The 16,532-nt window shown below is 41.1% G+C and overlaps 1 protein-coding gene across 1 annotated transcript in view; it reads right to left on the bottom strand.

Annotated features, from left to right (window-relative positions):
• The window catches only part of FMN1 (formin 1), a 414,557-nt gene that overhangs the window by 72,318 nt on the left and 325,707 nt on the right, over positions 1-16,532 (bottom strand). The window contains 1 exon segment of the mRNA XM_004751031.3: positions 16,016-16,108. Coding sequence (XP_004751088.2) covers positions 16,016-16,108 — 93 coding nt within the window.

The following is a 16,532-nucleotide window of genomic DNA, read 5'->3' as shown; positions in this document are numbered from 1 at the left end:
AAGTTAGGTTTCCTTGAGACATGAGGTCCACATCTCCCGGTGATGCTATCAGCCGACTATGGAAATCAGTAATGACCCTTATATCAGACTCCCGGAAATAAGACTAAGAAGATTGTCTTAAGGATCTATTGCTCCTTAAAATGAGAATGGGCTTTAAAAAAAACCAGTCTAGAAAAAACAACAAGAACACAAAAACCAATCTTTCTCTGTACTGCCCATACACAGTGATGGCTAAGGTGTAGCAATATGAACATGAAGTAGGAATTATCCAGAACTTACTATAGGTACATGGAAGACTATGTACTTAAAGGGAGGGAGACCGACATTACTCAAGTCAACCTAACAAATTTCAGATTTGGCCCTCTGAGTATTTAGAGTACCACATAGTAGAAAGTTAATAAACTCATGTTAAATGTACCTGAGAAGGGACCAGTACTCCCAAGGAGGAGGACTGCAGCCCTGGGATCCCCACTGATGGTTCTGTGGGCCAAGCTTCTCAGCCCCCCCAGAGGGCACCACTCACCCGGGACCTCAGCTTTCTGCTTATCATTGCTGTGTCCCAGCCCTCGGTGAGCACCCATGTGGCTGAGACGCTACCATTGGAGCTCTGTGTCAGTGACAGGGCAGAGAAAAGCCAGAAGAAGAAAAGCTACCTTTTTTTCCGGAAAGGGCTGAGAATAGGTCACCGTTAGGATTCTTGCATTCTCAAGAGGAGCTTCCATACTGTTTGAATACCTAGCTGGTGGTAGCTCTATTTTTCCCAGATCAGTAGTAGAAGAGTGGGAACACTTGGTATCAGCACGTTAAAAATGCTCCTAAGGAGTGAACAGCATGGTTAAAAATACCACTAAGGAGTTCATCTCCGCAGATAACTGCACACGAGTGACAAAAGCCATTTTGATTGAAAAGTAGAGTTGGTACATGGAAGGAGTTCTAGATGGTGTGGGATCCCATGTGTAGACAAATTATAGGGATCCCGGTGGCTAGGATATATCACTGAGCAGCCAAGCAGAGGTGGTTGCTAGGGGGAAAGGCCATCCTCTGGGCCAGGACAGCCATCGAAGAGGGAGGCAGCACGTGTAAGAACGGTACAAATGCAGGACAAGTTGTGCCAGAGGATCTCCATGTCCCATTCATACAATAAGTGGACTGTGACTTTCGACAACTGGAGTCCTGGAAAGAGTACGCATACAGATGGTTAATTCTGCAATAGTGTGAGAAAGAGTTGTTTAAAGAAGAAAAGAGGACTTCCTCCCTCCACCCTCCCACTCTCTGGAAAATACACACAGACGAGTGTCACACAGTACAAGAGGTTTGTATTACACTGAAACTGTTGCTCAAAGAGGGACTTACACATAGGAACAAAATTTAAAAACAAACAAACCACCACCATTTATCACAGTTTATCCAGCCAGCGGTTTTCTTGATCCCTTTGGCTATTACTTGAGATATTTTTGCTTGGAATTTGTTGTTTTTGTTTGTTTGTTTTTTTCCTTTTTCCTGACAGCTCATTGATCTTGGTTGCATTTGCATTATCACAGTTTGCGAGAAACCATCTAGGCTACTTTCCTAGCTTATTCCCCCTTAGATGGTTCTTCGATGCTGTCCATTTAATATTTTGGGCTATCTGTCTGTCTGTCTCTGTCTGTCTCTCTCACAGCAGGGTATTTTAATCTCTGAGCATATGTAGTGTGCCTCTGGAGAAAATGTTTCATAAACCCAAGCAAACAGTGCCATTATCTTAAATTAACACAGGCAGAGTTTCAAATTGATCCACCTGGAAGATGTCATCAAAACTTAAGAACTTGAATATAAATCCACATTCCGGTTTCTTAGCTACATTTTTCAGGAACAGAAAACTGGTAGATAAACCAGCAATTGAAAAAAAAAAAACAAAACCATTATTTTCAATGTGATTTAGAAGTGGCTCTTAAGTCTATACATTCTACACATTGTATCAGCCACTCCCTTGACCCCAGCCCTATCAGAAAGCATTTCAAAGCCTATCTATGCACGGTACAACTGATCAGGTCTATTTTTCTCTGTTACTCAGTAGCTCGTAGTTAAGACGGTCATCTGTAACCACCTTGACAAGCACAGCAAGAATTCATACAAGTACAAAGGACATATCCTGAGCTCACATGACCACCCTGTCTGCTGTAGCTAACAAGAGTCTTCGGGAGTCTTTAAAACATTCTTTACCTTCTTGGGGAAAAAACTCAACTCTGTGGAGTCACAGAAGATTAAAATATGCCAGCAAATGCTTTTCTGGCAGGAGAACACCACTCGATCTTCAGCCGTGTCAGAGTGAGCATCGCTAACCTGGCTGCACAGGGACCAGACAGCGAATCACGATCCATTAGAAAGGCAGGCAGAACTCACCACTGGGTTTCAGAAACGTTGATTGAAAGCAATAGTTACAGGAAAAGAAACACCCATGTTCCCAATTCTTTTTTCTTTTTTAATTAAAAAATTTTTTTTTAAATTATTTTTTAAAAGATTTTATTTATTTATTAGACAGACAGAGATCACAAGCAGGCAGAGAGGGAGGCAGAGAGAGAGGAGGAAGCAGGCTCCCCACTGAGCAGAGAGCCCGATGCGGGGCTCGATCCCAGGATTCTGAGATCATGACCTGAGCCGAAGGCAGAGGCTTTAACCCACTGAGACACCCAGGCGCCCCTCCTTTTTTTTTTTTTTTAAGGCTTTATTTATTTATTTGTCTGAGAGTGTACACATAAGCAGGGTCCCTGCAAGAAGTCTGATGTAGGACTTGATCTCAGGGTCCTGGGATCATGACCTGAGCTGAAGGCAGAAGCTTAACTGACTGAGCCACCCAGGCGTCCCCCATGTTCCCAATTTTGTCACTTTTCTGATAAGTTATTCCTTTGAAAAGTATAAAAACACTTAACTCCGCTCTCTAAACTGAGCATTTATACCCTCAGTAAGAATATAACAGCTTGTACTTTCTCTTCTCTCTTACAGCCTGTGCTGGAAAAGCAAGTGACTTCTGTGCTTTTTGATTTTTCAAGGCACTGTACCATATTGAAAATAAGATGAGGAGAGGGATGTCGGGAAGGGCCCAGGAGAGTAAGTTCAAGGCCATCTGTCCCTGGGGAAAAGGAAGGATGGGAGTGTCCAACAGGTTAAGTGCACGAAGTATTCAGTTCTCAGAGGGCTGATTTGCTAGGGCTCCACCGGCAAGGACCAAAATCCCAAAAGAAGTGGCGTAGTAACTGTAGCCAACGGGACTTCATGTCGAGTCCCAGGAAATCTATCCAGCTGATGGTGATGGTTTTCGTGTGTTAAAATTGGTATGTAACACGTGAGTCCTAGGGTAGGGTGGGTCTTGTGAAGCTACTACTTAACGAGACTGTGTATTTCTTCCCATGCAGTAACACAGAGAGATAAGGAGTTTTCTTTAGAGGGATACTGAGGAGAAGGACAAAACCTCATTCCCTGGAAACACCATCTATATTGAAGAAGTTCTAAGAACCAAAGCAAACACATTTATAGTTTGCTATTTATCGGACCCCTAAAGACAAAACTGATGCCTATCCCTAGGGTTAGCACCAACAGTGAGCTTTGCAAATCCTGAGAGTCTAAGCCAAATAAAAGCCAGGATGTACTAGTTAAGAGTCTAGATAGATATCAAGGGCCTGAGGAACCATCAATTAAACACAGTGGTAGCTTGTCTCCAGGATGGCCACCATTAATTCTTTCCTTCCTTGGATATAATCACTGTTCTCCACTGAGAGCTTGTGTCTATTGTTCTGCTCCCTTGAAACTGGGCTGGCTTGTGACTTTTTTTGACGAAAAGTGACACAATGCCTTATCCCTAGATTTTAGGAGGACTGGAAGCTTCTGCTTCTCTTTTCTTGGAACATTTCCCACCATGCTGTGAAGAAGCCCACCCCATGTGGAGAGGTCACATGGATTCAGAAGTCCAGCCACCCCCACCTGTGCCATCCATCCCAGCCCAGGATCCATACACGTGCATGAGGAAGTCATCAGGTGATTCTAAAACCCACTACCTTCTGAGTCCAACCTTGGGGAAACCCAGGACAAGAACTGCTCAGTTTGGTCTAGACAACCCACAGAAAGAACTATGGGAGATAGTAATACATTGTCGATTTAAGCTACCAAATTTTGAAGTGTTTGGTTATATAGCAAGAAACAACCAAAACACACCCTATCGATTTCTAGTGCCAACAGGCTATCATCTCCACTAGTAAATACAAATTCTAGAGGCAAGGCTGTGTTCATCTTGCTCATCCTGCATCAGTAGCAAGTAGCACAGTGCCTAGCACATAATAAGACCTGAGTTAAACTTATATCTAATGAACAACTTAAACAGCTATTTCTGTGCTAGAATGGTAAAAGAGGGACCCATGGTCAACGAAGTATCTTAGATGAAACTAAATGTGACTTGGCTTAAGAGATAAAAGTCACAGCAAAGCACAAGGGAACATAAGGAGAGGGTAGAGGGAAGGCTGAGAATTTTTATACATATGATTGTGCTGGATATTGTGCTGGATGGCTGACGTCTGGTAGCTGGTTTCCACAGTAACCTTACAGTATCGGTATTATCATCTGTCTTTGATATGAGAGAACTCAGCCTTGTCTGGATAAAATCAGTTTCCCCAAGGTCAGATAGTTAAGAGAAGAGATTTGAACTCAGATTTATGTAATTCTAAAGCCAGCCCTCTTTTCACTACGGTCTCCCAGGAGATTATAATAGAAATAATAAGGAAACAGTTCGAAAGAGATGGAAAACCCATCCCTTGAATCTTACACAGGATCATATAGCTCCATTAATTGCTGGCAACATGCTGGAACCTGTTTCACCACATGAAGCTCAGACCAGTTACAGTTAATGCCCCATCCATGAGTACCAACTGGGAACCAAGGCCAGAGGAAGCTTAGTTTAAGAAAGCAGATGATCACGCACATATGTCAGGTTAGCAATGAGACTTAATCCTAGAATCATGAAAGTGAAGGGAAGATGGTAAGGGAAGAATAGTGCCCTCCGGGTAAGAATAGCAACCCAGACTTTGTAGGGGATCCCTGTATTACCTACTTGAACATATGCCATGTCCCTAGAATAATTATGAATATTTCATATTTCATGTATTCCAGCAAGGAACTGGGATGGTGAGATGAGCTCAGTAGGCAGATGGTTTCAATGAATAATTTGAATGTCAACAAGTTGGTAGACGCTAGGGGGAGAGGGGAGATGGTAAATAACAAAGATCTTGGTGCCAGCCAGACTCAGAAGTGGAGAAGTGGTGTGCTATGAAGGAACAACACTTTAAGAAGCTAAGCCCTTTAGTTTTGCTAACTTTATGAAAGGACATGAACTGACACTACGTATTTCCTATAGTGAAAAAAAAAATTGTTTATCCCTGTTGATTTAATCAAATGCACATTTTTAACTTTCAGAAGAAAAATAGTAGGAACCAATCAAAACTTAAATATAAAACTGATAGAGAAAGATAGATATATTTCTTCTCACTTCAAAATATTAATAAAAGGATTAAAAAATGAAATGATCACATTCTCTGGCCTCAGCTAACCTTTCAGAGTCTCACAATTCTCTCATCTGCTATAAAACAGAGTTTGAACGTTCCAGTAATTAACAGTTATCAAAGATAAAGTTGTTTACTCTAGCGGTGTTCATTGTCATCTTCATTTTTAGCCACTGAGATGAGGTACTAGGACTCTGTGGGTCTCAAGGATCATGTGCTTGCAGTGTAACCCAGTGGCCACTAGGTGGTAATATTGTTGACTGGGGTAGCCATGACAGGAGATCCATAAGGCATGTCATCTTTAATGGAATTATTTAAATACTTGCCATCAATAAGATGTAACTATAGAAATTACATTTACACTTTTAAAATATTTTAATGGTGAAAGAGTACAATCCTGTAGAAAACCATTGCTTTTGGTTTTTTGTTTTTCATTTTAGTTTTTACTTTCAGAGGAGATGGACAAGATGAACATGATCTTCCTTCTAGTACTGAAGACTTTTCTCTGGAATTAGTTATTATTTGCTGTATGAATTTGGAACTGCAGCTATTCGCACCACTGAGAGAGTAACACTTCTGCGATAGACTTTCTGAGCTCCCCTCTCTGAACCATCTGATAAGATGGTGATAAAATGAGAATGTAACAGGAGCAGCAGGTGCTGACAAGTAGTGGGCCAGGCTTTGTGCTGAATGCTCCCCATGCATTATTATCTCATTCACTCCTGGGCTCCTACCAGCGCTGCCACCATTCCTCTACAGCAAAACTGACTCAGCAGAAGAAACAGATCTGTGTTATTTGAAGGAATGAAGAGAGCTTTCTAGAGTCGTACAGTATCTGCAAAATCACGTATTATATGATATGTATTCTGCAAAACAACTCCCAGAAGGCCGTATAGGTGTCAAGTTCTTCCAGCATGAAGAAGATACTAACTGAGTAATTCAAAGAGAAGTCATGTGATAGCAACTGCAATCCATCACTGATTAAAACCGTGCTGATAGTTGTCGCAAATCCAGAGAGGAAGTGGTGCCGTGCCAACAATTACATGAACCAATTTATCATGAAAACAACTATTATGCAAGAATGCAGGGCTCAAGACTGAGTCCATAAAATACTTAAGTACTTGTCACCACAATTCCTTCCAAAGCACAGATGACACTTGTTGGTGTTGCTGCTGGGGAAGGTAGAATGAGGACTTTCTAGTAGGAGTCCCTCGGGAGTATGCTATGGCAGGCAAGTCTGCTCTTTTCCTACTTTTCTCATTTAGATGGTGAGAGAAAAGAGTTATTTCTGGTTACCCGCAACAGTCCTGGGACCCAGAGGAACATAAGCGATATTCCAAGTTATTAGTATGGCACAGTGCCAATAGCGGGACTGAGATCACACTGAACTTGAGTAAGTTACCGAAATTTTCACGGTTTCCTTATCCGGAAAGTCAGTAATAACAGCGTTAGCTTCAAAGAACTGCCATGGGGATTAACTTGAAGCTTTGAGCTTCAACTGTTGAAGCCAAGAAGCATCCTCCCAGCTCCCTGTCTGAAATGAACACTTGAAGGAAACTTTCAACCAACTGGTGTTTCTCACAGCAGGCAGGGGTGGGATAATAATTATGCTCTAAAAATAACAGATTGTATTTATTAATGCCCAAAGGTCATACGACACAGCAGTTTGGTCTCCTAAGTTTGGAGCTGTTGCAGCCGGCACACACGCACCCAGGCTCATGTCTGTCTAAATGGCGGCCACTCTAGAGAAGACCCAGTAAGAGTTAGTAGTACTCATCCTACCCTTCGCTGCAGACCAAACCACCAACCACTTTTCTCCCACTAATCCATAGTCATGAGACACTGCTTAAAGACAGCAGACAAAGCCTTTCTTTCAAAAATTACCAGTAAGTCTTAAAATAACATGCATCCTTAGGAGAGTTTTGATTCTGAAAATCACTTTAAGATAGAAATGAGTGAGAACTGGCACTACCCTGTGGTTAGGTTTAGACGGTGGCCTCTGGGAGGGTAATCTGAGATGGAGATCCCTACACCCTCACTGCATGTTCAGGAAAGAGTTCATCGAAAGACCTAAGATACTTATCTAATGATGAGGTAAGAGGACCCAAATGTAATGGAGAACAGGACGATGGAAACAGGAGACAAAAAATGAGGGAAACGTCAAACGCCTTATATATCTGAGCAAAGAGGCCTCTTCGTGGACATTGTAGTTAGAGCCATCATAAGAGTGTGAGTGAACCATGAGTGAAATGAGTGATGGCAATTTACATCCAGAACAAAGCACTTGAGAGACTTTAGTGTGTGTGTACGTGTGTGTGTGTGTGTGTGTGTGTGTGTAGAAACTCACAGGGAGGACTCCACCGTCCAGAGTCGCGGTGGAAGGGTGTTGAGGAGGAGACCATTGGGGAGGAGACCCTTAGGAAAGAAAGCCAAGGAGAAGGAAAATACGAAAAGACCTTCCTCAAATTTCCTTCTGGGTGGTCTAGTCCAGTCTTCAGTGGAGAGAAAGAGTCTGTGAATCACAGCATTTAATTTCTAATTCCTTTGAAACTGAACGTGAAGGGCTAGGTTCAGCAAGTTAAGGGACCCCAATTGGTACCATAGTGGGAAAACCTGAAAGGAGAAGCAGTCTTGAAAGAAAAAAAAAAAACAAAACATAACTGCAAAGTATCACAGAACGTTGTTTTAAAAAATTAGTTGTTTAATTTTTTGAAGAGGTACATATCGATGAAAAGATCTATGAAAAGTCTGTGTATCTTTTCTGAACCCCATCCATCCATTTTCCACTCACTCCATAATGAACCCATCTGGTCATTTTCAGGGGTAATATTCTAACTGTTTAACAACAGCCTTGGTACCAACTAAATGTTAGGACAGACAGCCTGCATGGTTGATATGGTCAGAACTAGCTAAATATCAGCCCCAGATTAGTTTCCTATTTGTCCTCTGAGATTTTTGTCAAGTAGTATTTATTTTTCTTCTTCTTCTTTACTTAAAATGGCAATATGCCTACTTTTCTGATCCTTGTTTTCCACTTAAAACACACCTTAGAGATTCTTCCATGTCAATGCATAAAGACTTTCCTCATTTTTTAAAGCAGACGCTTAGTATTCCATCGTATGGAAGTACCGTAACTTGACAATTTCCTTACTGATAATCATTGAGGTTGTCACCAATTATGTGCTGCTACCAACAATGTCTCAATAAGTAGCATGGTATAGGAATCACTTTGCATGTGTAACCATCTGAGGGTTTGCTTCTGACAAGTCAAAAGGCATGTGCATGTAACCAGTAGATACTGCTAAATAGATCTGCCCATGGACTTTAACAGTTTATACTTCCACAAATGATGGAGGACAGGGGTTTACGGCACCACAGCACCAACGGAGTTCATTATCAAACTTTCGTAATTTTGCCAATCTTATTAAGATTGGAAAAATTGGAATTGGAAAATGGAAAATTGGAACTGGAAAATGGAATTTCAATGGAATTTCTTTTGTACTTTTTATTTTGAGAATGGCATCTTCTCATGCATTTGAAGAACAGTTTCTGTCACTGTTCATATTATTGCCTTTGAAATGAATGTTGGTCTTGTTTCTTAATAACATCTTGGAGCTCTTATATATTAGGTACACTGATCTTTTGTCTATGATATGAGTTGTGAATCTGATATAATAGATATCATATAGATATAAAAGATATAATGGATATAATAGCATCTAAAGAAATGATCATAGGTGTTTTATTGTTGAGCTATTAACAGTGATGAGTTATGTTAATAGACTTCCCAATGTCCTATCATCTTTATGTTCGGGAATAAACTCTCTTGATCATGAAGTATGCTGTTGTATTTAAAAATTTAAAACTAGAGTGAGATCGTTCTATAGTTTTCTTTCAGAGAAAGGAAAAGAAAAAGAGAACTAGAATTTTTGGAGAGACAATTTATTAGGTGTTTGGCCAAAAAAGAAAAACTGAGAAAATTAAAGACATAAATTAAAGACATAAAGGGGAGGTGAGTAGGGAGGAAAGAGAGAAATGAAGTGGAGAGAAGTAGAGAGATACTAACTTTGGGGTTGGGGGGTGGAATTGTGCTTTTGTAGAAATTTCAGGGAAGAAAAAAAAAACAACAACAAAGTAAACTGATTCAAACTAACCCTTTCAGAAAAGACTCTACTTAATAAATCTTTGATAAAATAGTAGCTCCACTTTCCAAAGATTACTGCTGTTTTACTTCAGTGACCCCGAAATCACAACGGACTATCTTAATTCTTGACCATTTGTTGTTATTTGGAGACAGTCCTGCTTGTCTTTTTTTTTGAAAGTGAGGTGTGCAAGAAGACGGTTTGTCCCATAGACAGTGCACGTTCCCCTGGCTAGAGTTCTTCCTTCTGCAGGCTCTGTAAAGGATGTAAGAATTACTGTCTCTCACAGGGTATACTGTCCAGATCATTGGTCCTTCCTTTTCCCTGTAAGCTTAATGCCTGAATATGCTGGGGCTGAAGAGATTAGTCTACAGTTTAAGATTCAATTGTGGACCTTGCCAAACTAACCCACGTATTTATTAAGAAGGGATTATATGCACATTTGGGACATAGAAAGATATTTTGATATCTAAGAGGTTTGATCACAGATGTGCATTATAGACCAAAAGTGCATCTCCCCAGATTCCAGCATGATTTACCAGTTTTGAAAGAATTTGAACAGGAAACTCACAGAGGGGGGAAAAAATAGCCTCCAGGCATCTTGTAAGATTCAGGGTGTTTGTTCACTAACTCCACAAATAATTATTAACACCGAATATGGGCCAGGCTGAGCCTGCTTCCATGATGTCAGGATGGGAGAGTGAATGCTGGGCCAATCTCAGAGGTCAGGAGTAGTCAGCTACTTAGGTAATCCTTTCTGCATTTGGTGTGGGGGAAATTAGAGTTGTTGTTTTGCCCGTTTTTTAGTTCTGTAAATTTATCTATTTATTTTTTAGAAAAGTTTCTGGACATAAAGTACCTGTCAATCTCATCTGGTCAAAGAACCTGGGGGATAGTTTGAGGAACTAGGACTAGTCTGGCTCCTTCAGTCTCACTGGGATTTGGTTCCACTGGTGGATGCCCGCTAAAACTGATGCAGAAGGAGATGGGGCCAAGTGTGGGAGAGTGCTTGCTGGTCTTAGCGCCGGTTTAGGTTCCAGCCCTCCCTGCCAAAGCTATAAATACAAATGACCAATTTAACAGCATGCAAAGACCACCTACAAGATCTCTACCTGGGATCTAATCAGTTGCTCTGCGCCTTCTTTCAATTACAGGATCCCTGCCATGTTTATGGGGACTTTTAATGTGAGCATCACATTTTTGAAGGCCATATCATTATGAGTATGTTTGATCTGAGGGTGGGAAAACATGAGCTCAAATAATGCCTGTACAAGGTACCTCTGAACTGAGCTGTAAATTGGACTCAACAAGAGCCCACTGTGGGAAATAAAAACCATGCAAGGAGAAAGGCCCAGATACCATGGATTGTACCTCTGGAAGATGGAGGCATTAAAATTACTTTCTATTCTGTCCAGGAAATGAAATGAGTTCAGAACAAGTACCAGAGTTTGGTCAAGTCACATTTAAGGGCATTCTGAGAAGGGCAGGACGACACAAAGACAAATACATCATCTCTACTTGAGTGTGGCAACAGGATATGATTTACAAGAGAAAAATGAAACCGTCATGATTGTTAGAAGAACTGAATTGCAGCTCATACAAAAATTAGCCGAACTGTGAATCCCCTGAGTCACCATGCATGTGTGTGACTTCTCGGGAATAAAGAGCTCAATTGCTTAAGAGTTTCTGAATGATAAGACTTCTAATAGAAAACTGGCTTTCCTGCCAAATACTCAAATATTACAAAAGAATGGAAGGATCTTTTCTCAATTAGGGTTATTATATTATGTCCTGAGCTTCGAAACTCTAGGACTACTGGAAGTTCTCATTTGACACCCTTTCTGTGGACTTTCTCATTCATTCCTATGACTTGAAATTCTACCCTCTATGAGACAGTAGTCTCATTCAGGACTCTCCCATGAGCCTAATGTCTCTACCAGGGTATCTTATTCGTATGTCAAATCAGTGTGTTCAAAGTGTACTGCATTGCTTTCCATCCCAAATCTGGTTTTCCTTGTCAGTATCAAGCCAGTTATCCAAGCAAGAAAAAGGGGGAGTGACCCTTTTCTCCTGTTTCTGTACTTCAATTGGGTTATCTCGTCCTGTAACTCCTAAAAGCTTTATAAATGTGTCCCTTCCTTGTTATTTTTCTGGGACTGCTTTTGCTCTTACCATCATTTGCCTGGACTACTGTAGAATAAATTGATAGACACCCTTCCTGCCTTTTACTATTCCAACTCCCCTTCATATTGCCCTTTATAACGCATTTCTTAACAATATAAAGGCAAAGGATCCCATGCACCAAAACAACGCAAACTCAGTGTGACCGTGTCACTCTCATTCATGGTACTTTTCAAAGGCTCCCTGTTGCCTATAAGGCAAAGTTCAGACTGTTCAGCAAGTCCTGTTGTAACTCTCCTCCCCTTTTTGGTCTTGTGTTCTTCCCCTATGCACTGTGATCTAGCCACGCCACGTATCTTGCCATTCCCCAGATACTTCATGTCTTTCATCCCGAGATTTGCAGTGTTTTCTTCTGCCTGCAATGCCCTTCATAACCTGTCAGCTGAGGATTCCTAGTCTTCAGTTTCCTTGTCTGTATAACAGGGGGATCATAGTGCTGACTCCAGAGACTGTCACGAAGACTGAATAAGAAAGAAGATCTTCTCCCCACCATATCTGCGGTATGGTTCTGCAAATGTGAGTGATCACCCACTGATCCGCAGTCATCGCCATCATTATCAGTATCTTGGTTTTTGTCTATTTATTTTTTTTTGGGGGGGTCAAATCTGAGCAAAAACATCTTTGTTCCAAACCTTCTCTGACTTACCCGGAAGTGTTAGGCATTCCTCCTCCCTCATGCTATACGCCTCATTATGGCACTGTATTACATCAACTTCAAACTTGATGGAATGTTCAGATCTTAGCACCTGCTTTTGGTGGTACATCTTATTATTTATGACACGTTGTGATTTAACTGCCAGCAATTTTTCTTTCTTAGTAGCCCTTGTCATAATGATGTTTCTTAAAATGAATGGCATATTTAGACATAGACTTAAAATGAATGGCATATTTAGAGCTCCTATACTTAAAACTGTATAGTTGTTGTATTATACTGCATATTTACAGTAGGAAGAAAATTCGTCCTTCAGTGAAACATCCACATAGAAAAGGTGCTACTGCTTAGAACGCTACAGCAGCCATTTGCATGTGCTGCAACATGGCAGAGCCCCACCCCTTGCGCCACAGGGAAGCAGCTGGATGAAGTAGCGCGCTGTCATCTCCTTCAGTGAAGCACCCACCCCCACCTGTGAGCCCCACAATGGCCAGGACCAGAGCAAAAGTGGGGAGGGCTAGCTCCGGAAACTGCATTCCCATAACTGAGGCTTCAAGCTGAGCAAGAACGAGAAGAGGGGAGTGAAGGAATGAGATGAGAAAGGCCAAGAGACCATGTGTCTAGACAAGGATGGACCAAAAGAAATATATTATGAGTCACATACATCATCTTAAATTTTCTAGTAGCCATGCGTAAAAACTGTAAGAGTCAGGTAAATTAAGATTAATAATAATACCTTATTTTAAAAGCCAGTATATTCAAAATATCATTTTACTGTGTAATCAATATAAAAAATCAACTCAACATCTTCATGTGGCTCGTGCCTGCCATGTGTATTGGGCCGCACAATGCTAGACTGATTTTGGCCAAGTGATTTTTGACCAATGAGATGACAGTGATGGGCGATTTCAACAGTGGTTCTTTTCACCACACGATATTAGGAATATTTAAGATTCCAATGGTATGATATTTTATTTTTGTATTTTAAAATTCTGTCCAAATGGTGGCTTCCATTTAAATTCTTGCTGAGCTTTGCTTTAGCTGTTCGTGATTTCAGGTTATTTCTAAAGTTCTTCCTGACTTCCTTTCCCTGCACTGGTTCAGGGAGAACGGATTCCTTTATTCAGCTGGAGATCTTTTCTCAGTAAGACTCTTCGTGAGAGAGGAGCAAGGAGTGCCTGAGGTACAGCAGCTTCTTAAATAAACACTTTTTTTAGTTTAAGTAGGCTCCCTGCCCATTGTGGGGCTTGAACTCACAACCCTGAGAGTAAGAGTCATGCTCTACCGACTGAGCCAGCCAGGCGCCCCTGAATAAACATCTTTGAAGACACATTGATGGTGACCTAAGCTGGACAGCAAAGGTTCTCAACCTGGGCTGCACACTGAAATCACTTGGGGAGCAAATCAATAATGCTAAAGCCTGGTCCCACCCCCCCAGAGATGCTGCTGGGAGGTCTGGAGTTCAGCCTGGGTATCAAAATATTTTAAAAACTCTCCCCCAAGTGATTCCAGTCTACAGACCAGATTGAGAATCACTGGTTTTCCTAGAACATCTTACTGTAGCCACAGCCTTGCCTTTCTGACATACGGTCCAGTTTGTCTCCACTCAATTTCCTCTGTCAGATAGACCAGAAGTTTCTTGAAAAACCTAACAGAGGAGAAGCAAACACATAACCCCAAAAATGATTTGCAAATTTCTTTTCTAAGGCACTGAAGATTTTCAAGGGTCTAAATCTGTTTGTACTTTCTCTTTCTCCCACCACAACAAAAATTAAGATTCGCAAGAGACATGTTAAGACGCTAGCTGGTTCCAGGAGAAAGGAGAATAAGGCCATTATAGTATATAGGCCGGTAACACCTACATACATGCAGCATAGAATTTTCCAGACGTAGAATAATAACTAGAATAAAAACAGAATCTAAGTACATATGAGCTTCATTTCAAGTTAATTCTACATGGGCCAAAAGCAGAAATGATTAATTCGGGGGTCAGCAAAAGGAAATCCTTCATGCTTTTTCTTTAGGCCATTTCGGTTATGTTCACATGGCATAACCCTAAAACAATGCATCTACTTCAACAAATCACATATAAAACATACCTAATCTTAGTCACATAACATACAAGGGATAGAATCACTGCTCTTAGGATGGCAGTTTGTTGGATGACACTGCTTCCATCATCCAACAGTTCAACATCCAACATCCAACAGGTTCAGCAATGGCCAAGAGAGAACTCCTGACTTCCACCTCAACACAAACAAGCACTCATCAAGGAGGAGGGAACAATGATCTCTGTGCCAAACAACAGCTGGAACCGAGTTCCTCTGATTCATGGACTGGGAATCTTCCTGCCAATTCCCAAGGTGGTTTGGCCATACTTTATGGATTCATTCTCTTTAAATGGTCTTTTGTGGATGATGTGGTATCATGCAGCCTTATTAATAAATAGAAAGAGCATGTTGGTACCTCCCCAAAGGTTCCTACATGTCTTTCCTCTGACTTTCTAGCAAAGACATTAGCTTCCTCTAACTACCCCATGCTTTTTTTTTATTGATATAATTGATGTATAACATATTAGTTTCAGGTGTACAACACGATCATTTATGTATATATTGCAAAATGATCATCACAGTAAGTATAGTTAACATCCATCACCATGCATAGTTGCAACATTGTTTTCTTGTGATGAGGACTTTTAAGATCTACTCTCTTAGCAACTTTCAAATACACAATACAGTATTATTAACGACAGTCACCATGCTGGACAATACATTCCCACAACTTACTTATTTTATAACTACAAGTTTGTGCCACACACTTATTTTGTTTCACAGCATAAAGTGGATTGAGAAATCAGAATAGGGAATAACCAATAGGCATTAAACTTCCATGGTCACTAACAGAGATCAACCAAAGTTCCCTATTCTTGCCAAAATAATGGAGGAGGAACCCAACTTCATAAGATTTCTAATAATCGCGTCAATGCGGTAAGTAAGTGGTCTCTTGCGTCTACCAACTCCAAAAGGCTAATGACTGCCAAATGACTGGATGTGTGACATTCCCTTGGCCCCAATTTTCCATTCAGAAAAGGAATAAAAAAATACGACGCAAGTTTCCAAGATGCTACACTGTAAACCAGGGTTGGGATCACCATCCACCTGCTCAGGCTGACTGCAAACCCAAAAGGCATGACTGTATCAGCTCTGAACCTATTCATGTGTCAGGGAACACGTACTGAGAATCCCCCGGGGCTCCATGAAGAGACAGAGTAAAAGTCTTCCCTTAAAAGATTTATAAGAACTGGAGTAATGTTAAAGGATTTGACATATTAAGAGGGATTTGAAAGATGATATGGAAATAGCGGGACAATTCTATCTACGCTGAGTACAGAACCATGGTGGGAAGGTGGACTGTGGAATCAGCAGAGCTGCTGGTGGTTAGCAGGGATTAAAGCGGCCGTGGGCCTCAGGGAAAGATCTGAGTTTCGTGTATGTGCTGCTGACGTCATCCCCTACCTTTCTGGAAGAACTCTTCTAGCTTGTCCTTGAAGGGCTGGAGGTACTCCTTTGGTGACTCCTTGCATACCACGATCATCTGTTTCTCACTGGCTGTGAAGGGAAGTTTGGAATTAGATTTGCTTAAGAACATGTATTTGCTGAGCTGCTGCTTTGTGCTATGCTCTGCAGGATTCATTGTGCAAAATCCTTATCGGTCATGATTTATCTTAATTCCAGGGAAAAACAAACAAAAACAGACACAACACATACAAACACACACACAAACATAGTGAGTTCACTCCACACCTCTCTTCGGGAACAAAGAAATGCACCACCTTCAACTTTCCTTTCAGAGATGCAGAGAAATCTCTGACTTGGGAGAGGGAAAGTATTATGCTTTTGGTCTCTCCAAAATTAAGGGAGGAAAAAAACTACCGAATTCCCTGGGGAATTAAAGGCCCTGATCCTCTTCAGATCCATACTCCAGAAACAGAGCTTGAAATAGATTTTGCAGCAATTCCCAGGCATCCGAATT

Source organism: Mustela putorius, unplaced genomic scaffold (assembly GCF_011764305.1).
Source record: "Mustela putorius furo isolate JIRA1106 unplaced genomic scaffold, ASM1176430v1.1 tig00003898_pilon_pilon_pilon, whole genome shotgun sequence".
Taxonomy (NCBI): Eukaryota; Metazoa; Chordata; class Mammalia; order Carnivora; family Mustelidae; genus Mustela; species Mustela putorius.
The sequence above is the reverse complement of the archived record's forward strand: the minus strand, read 5'-3'. Positions and strand labels throughout refer to the sequence as shown.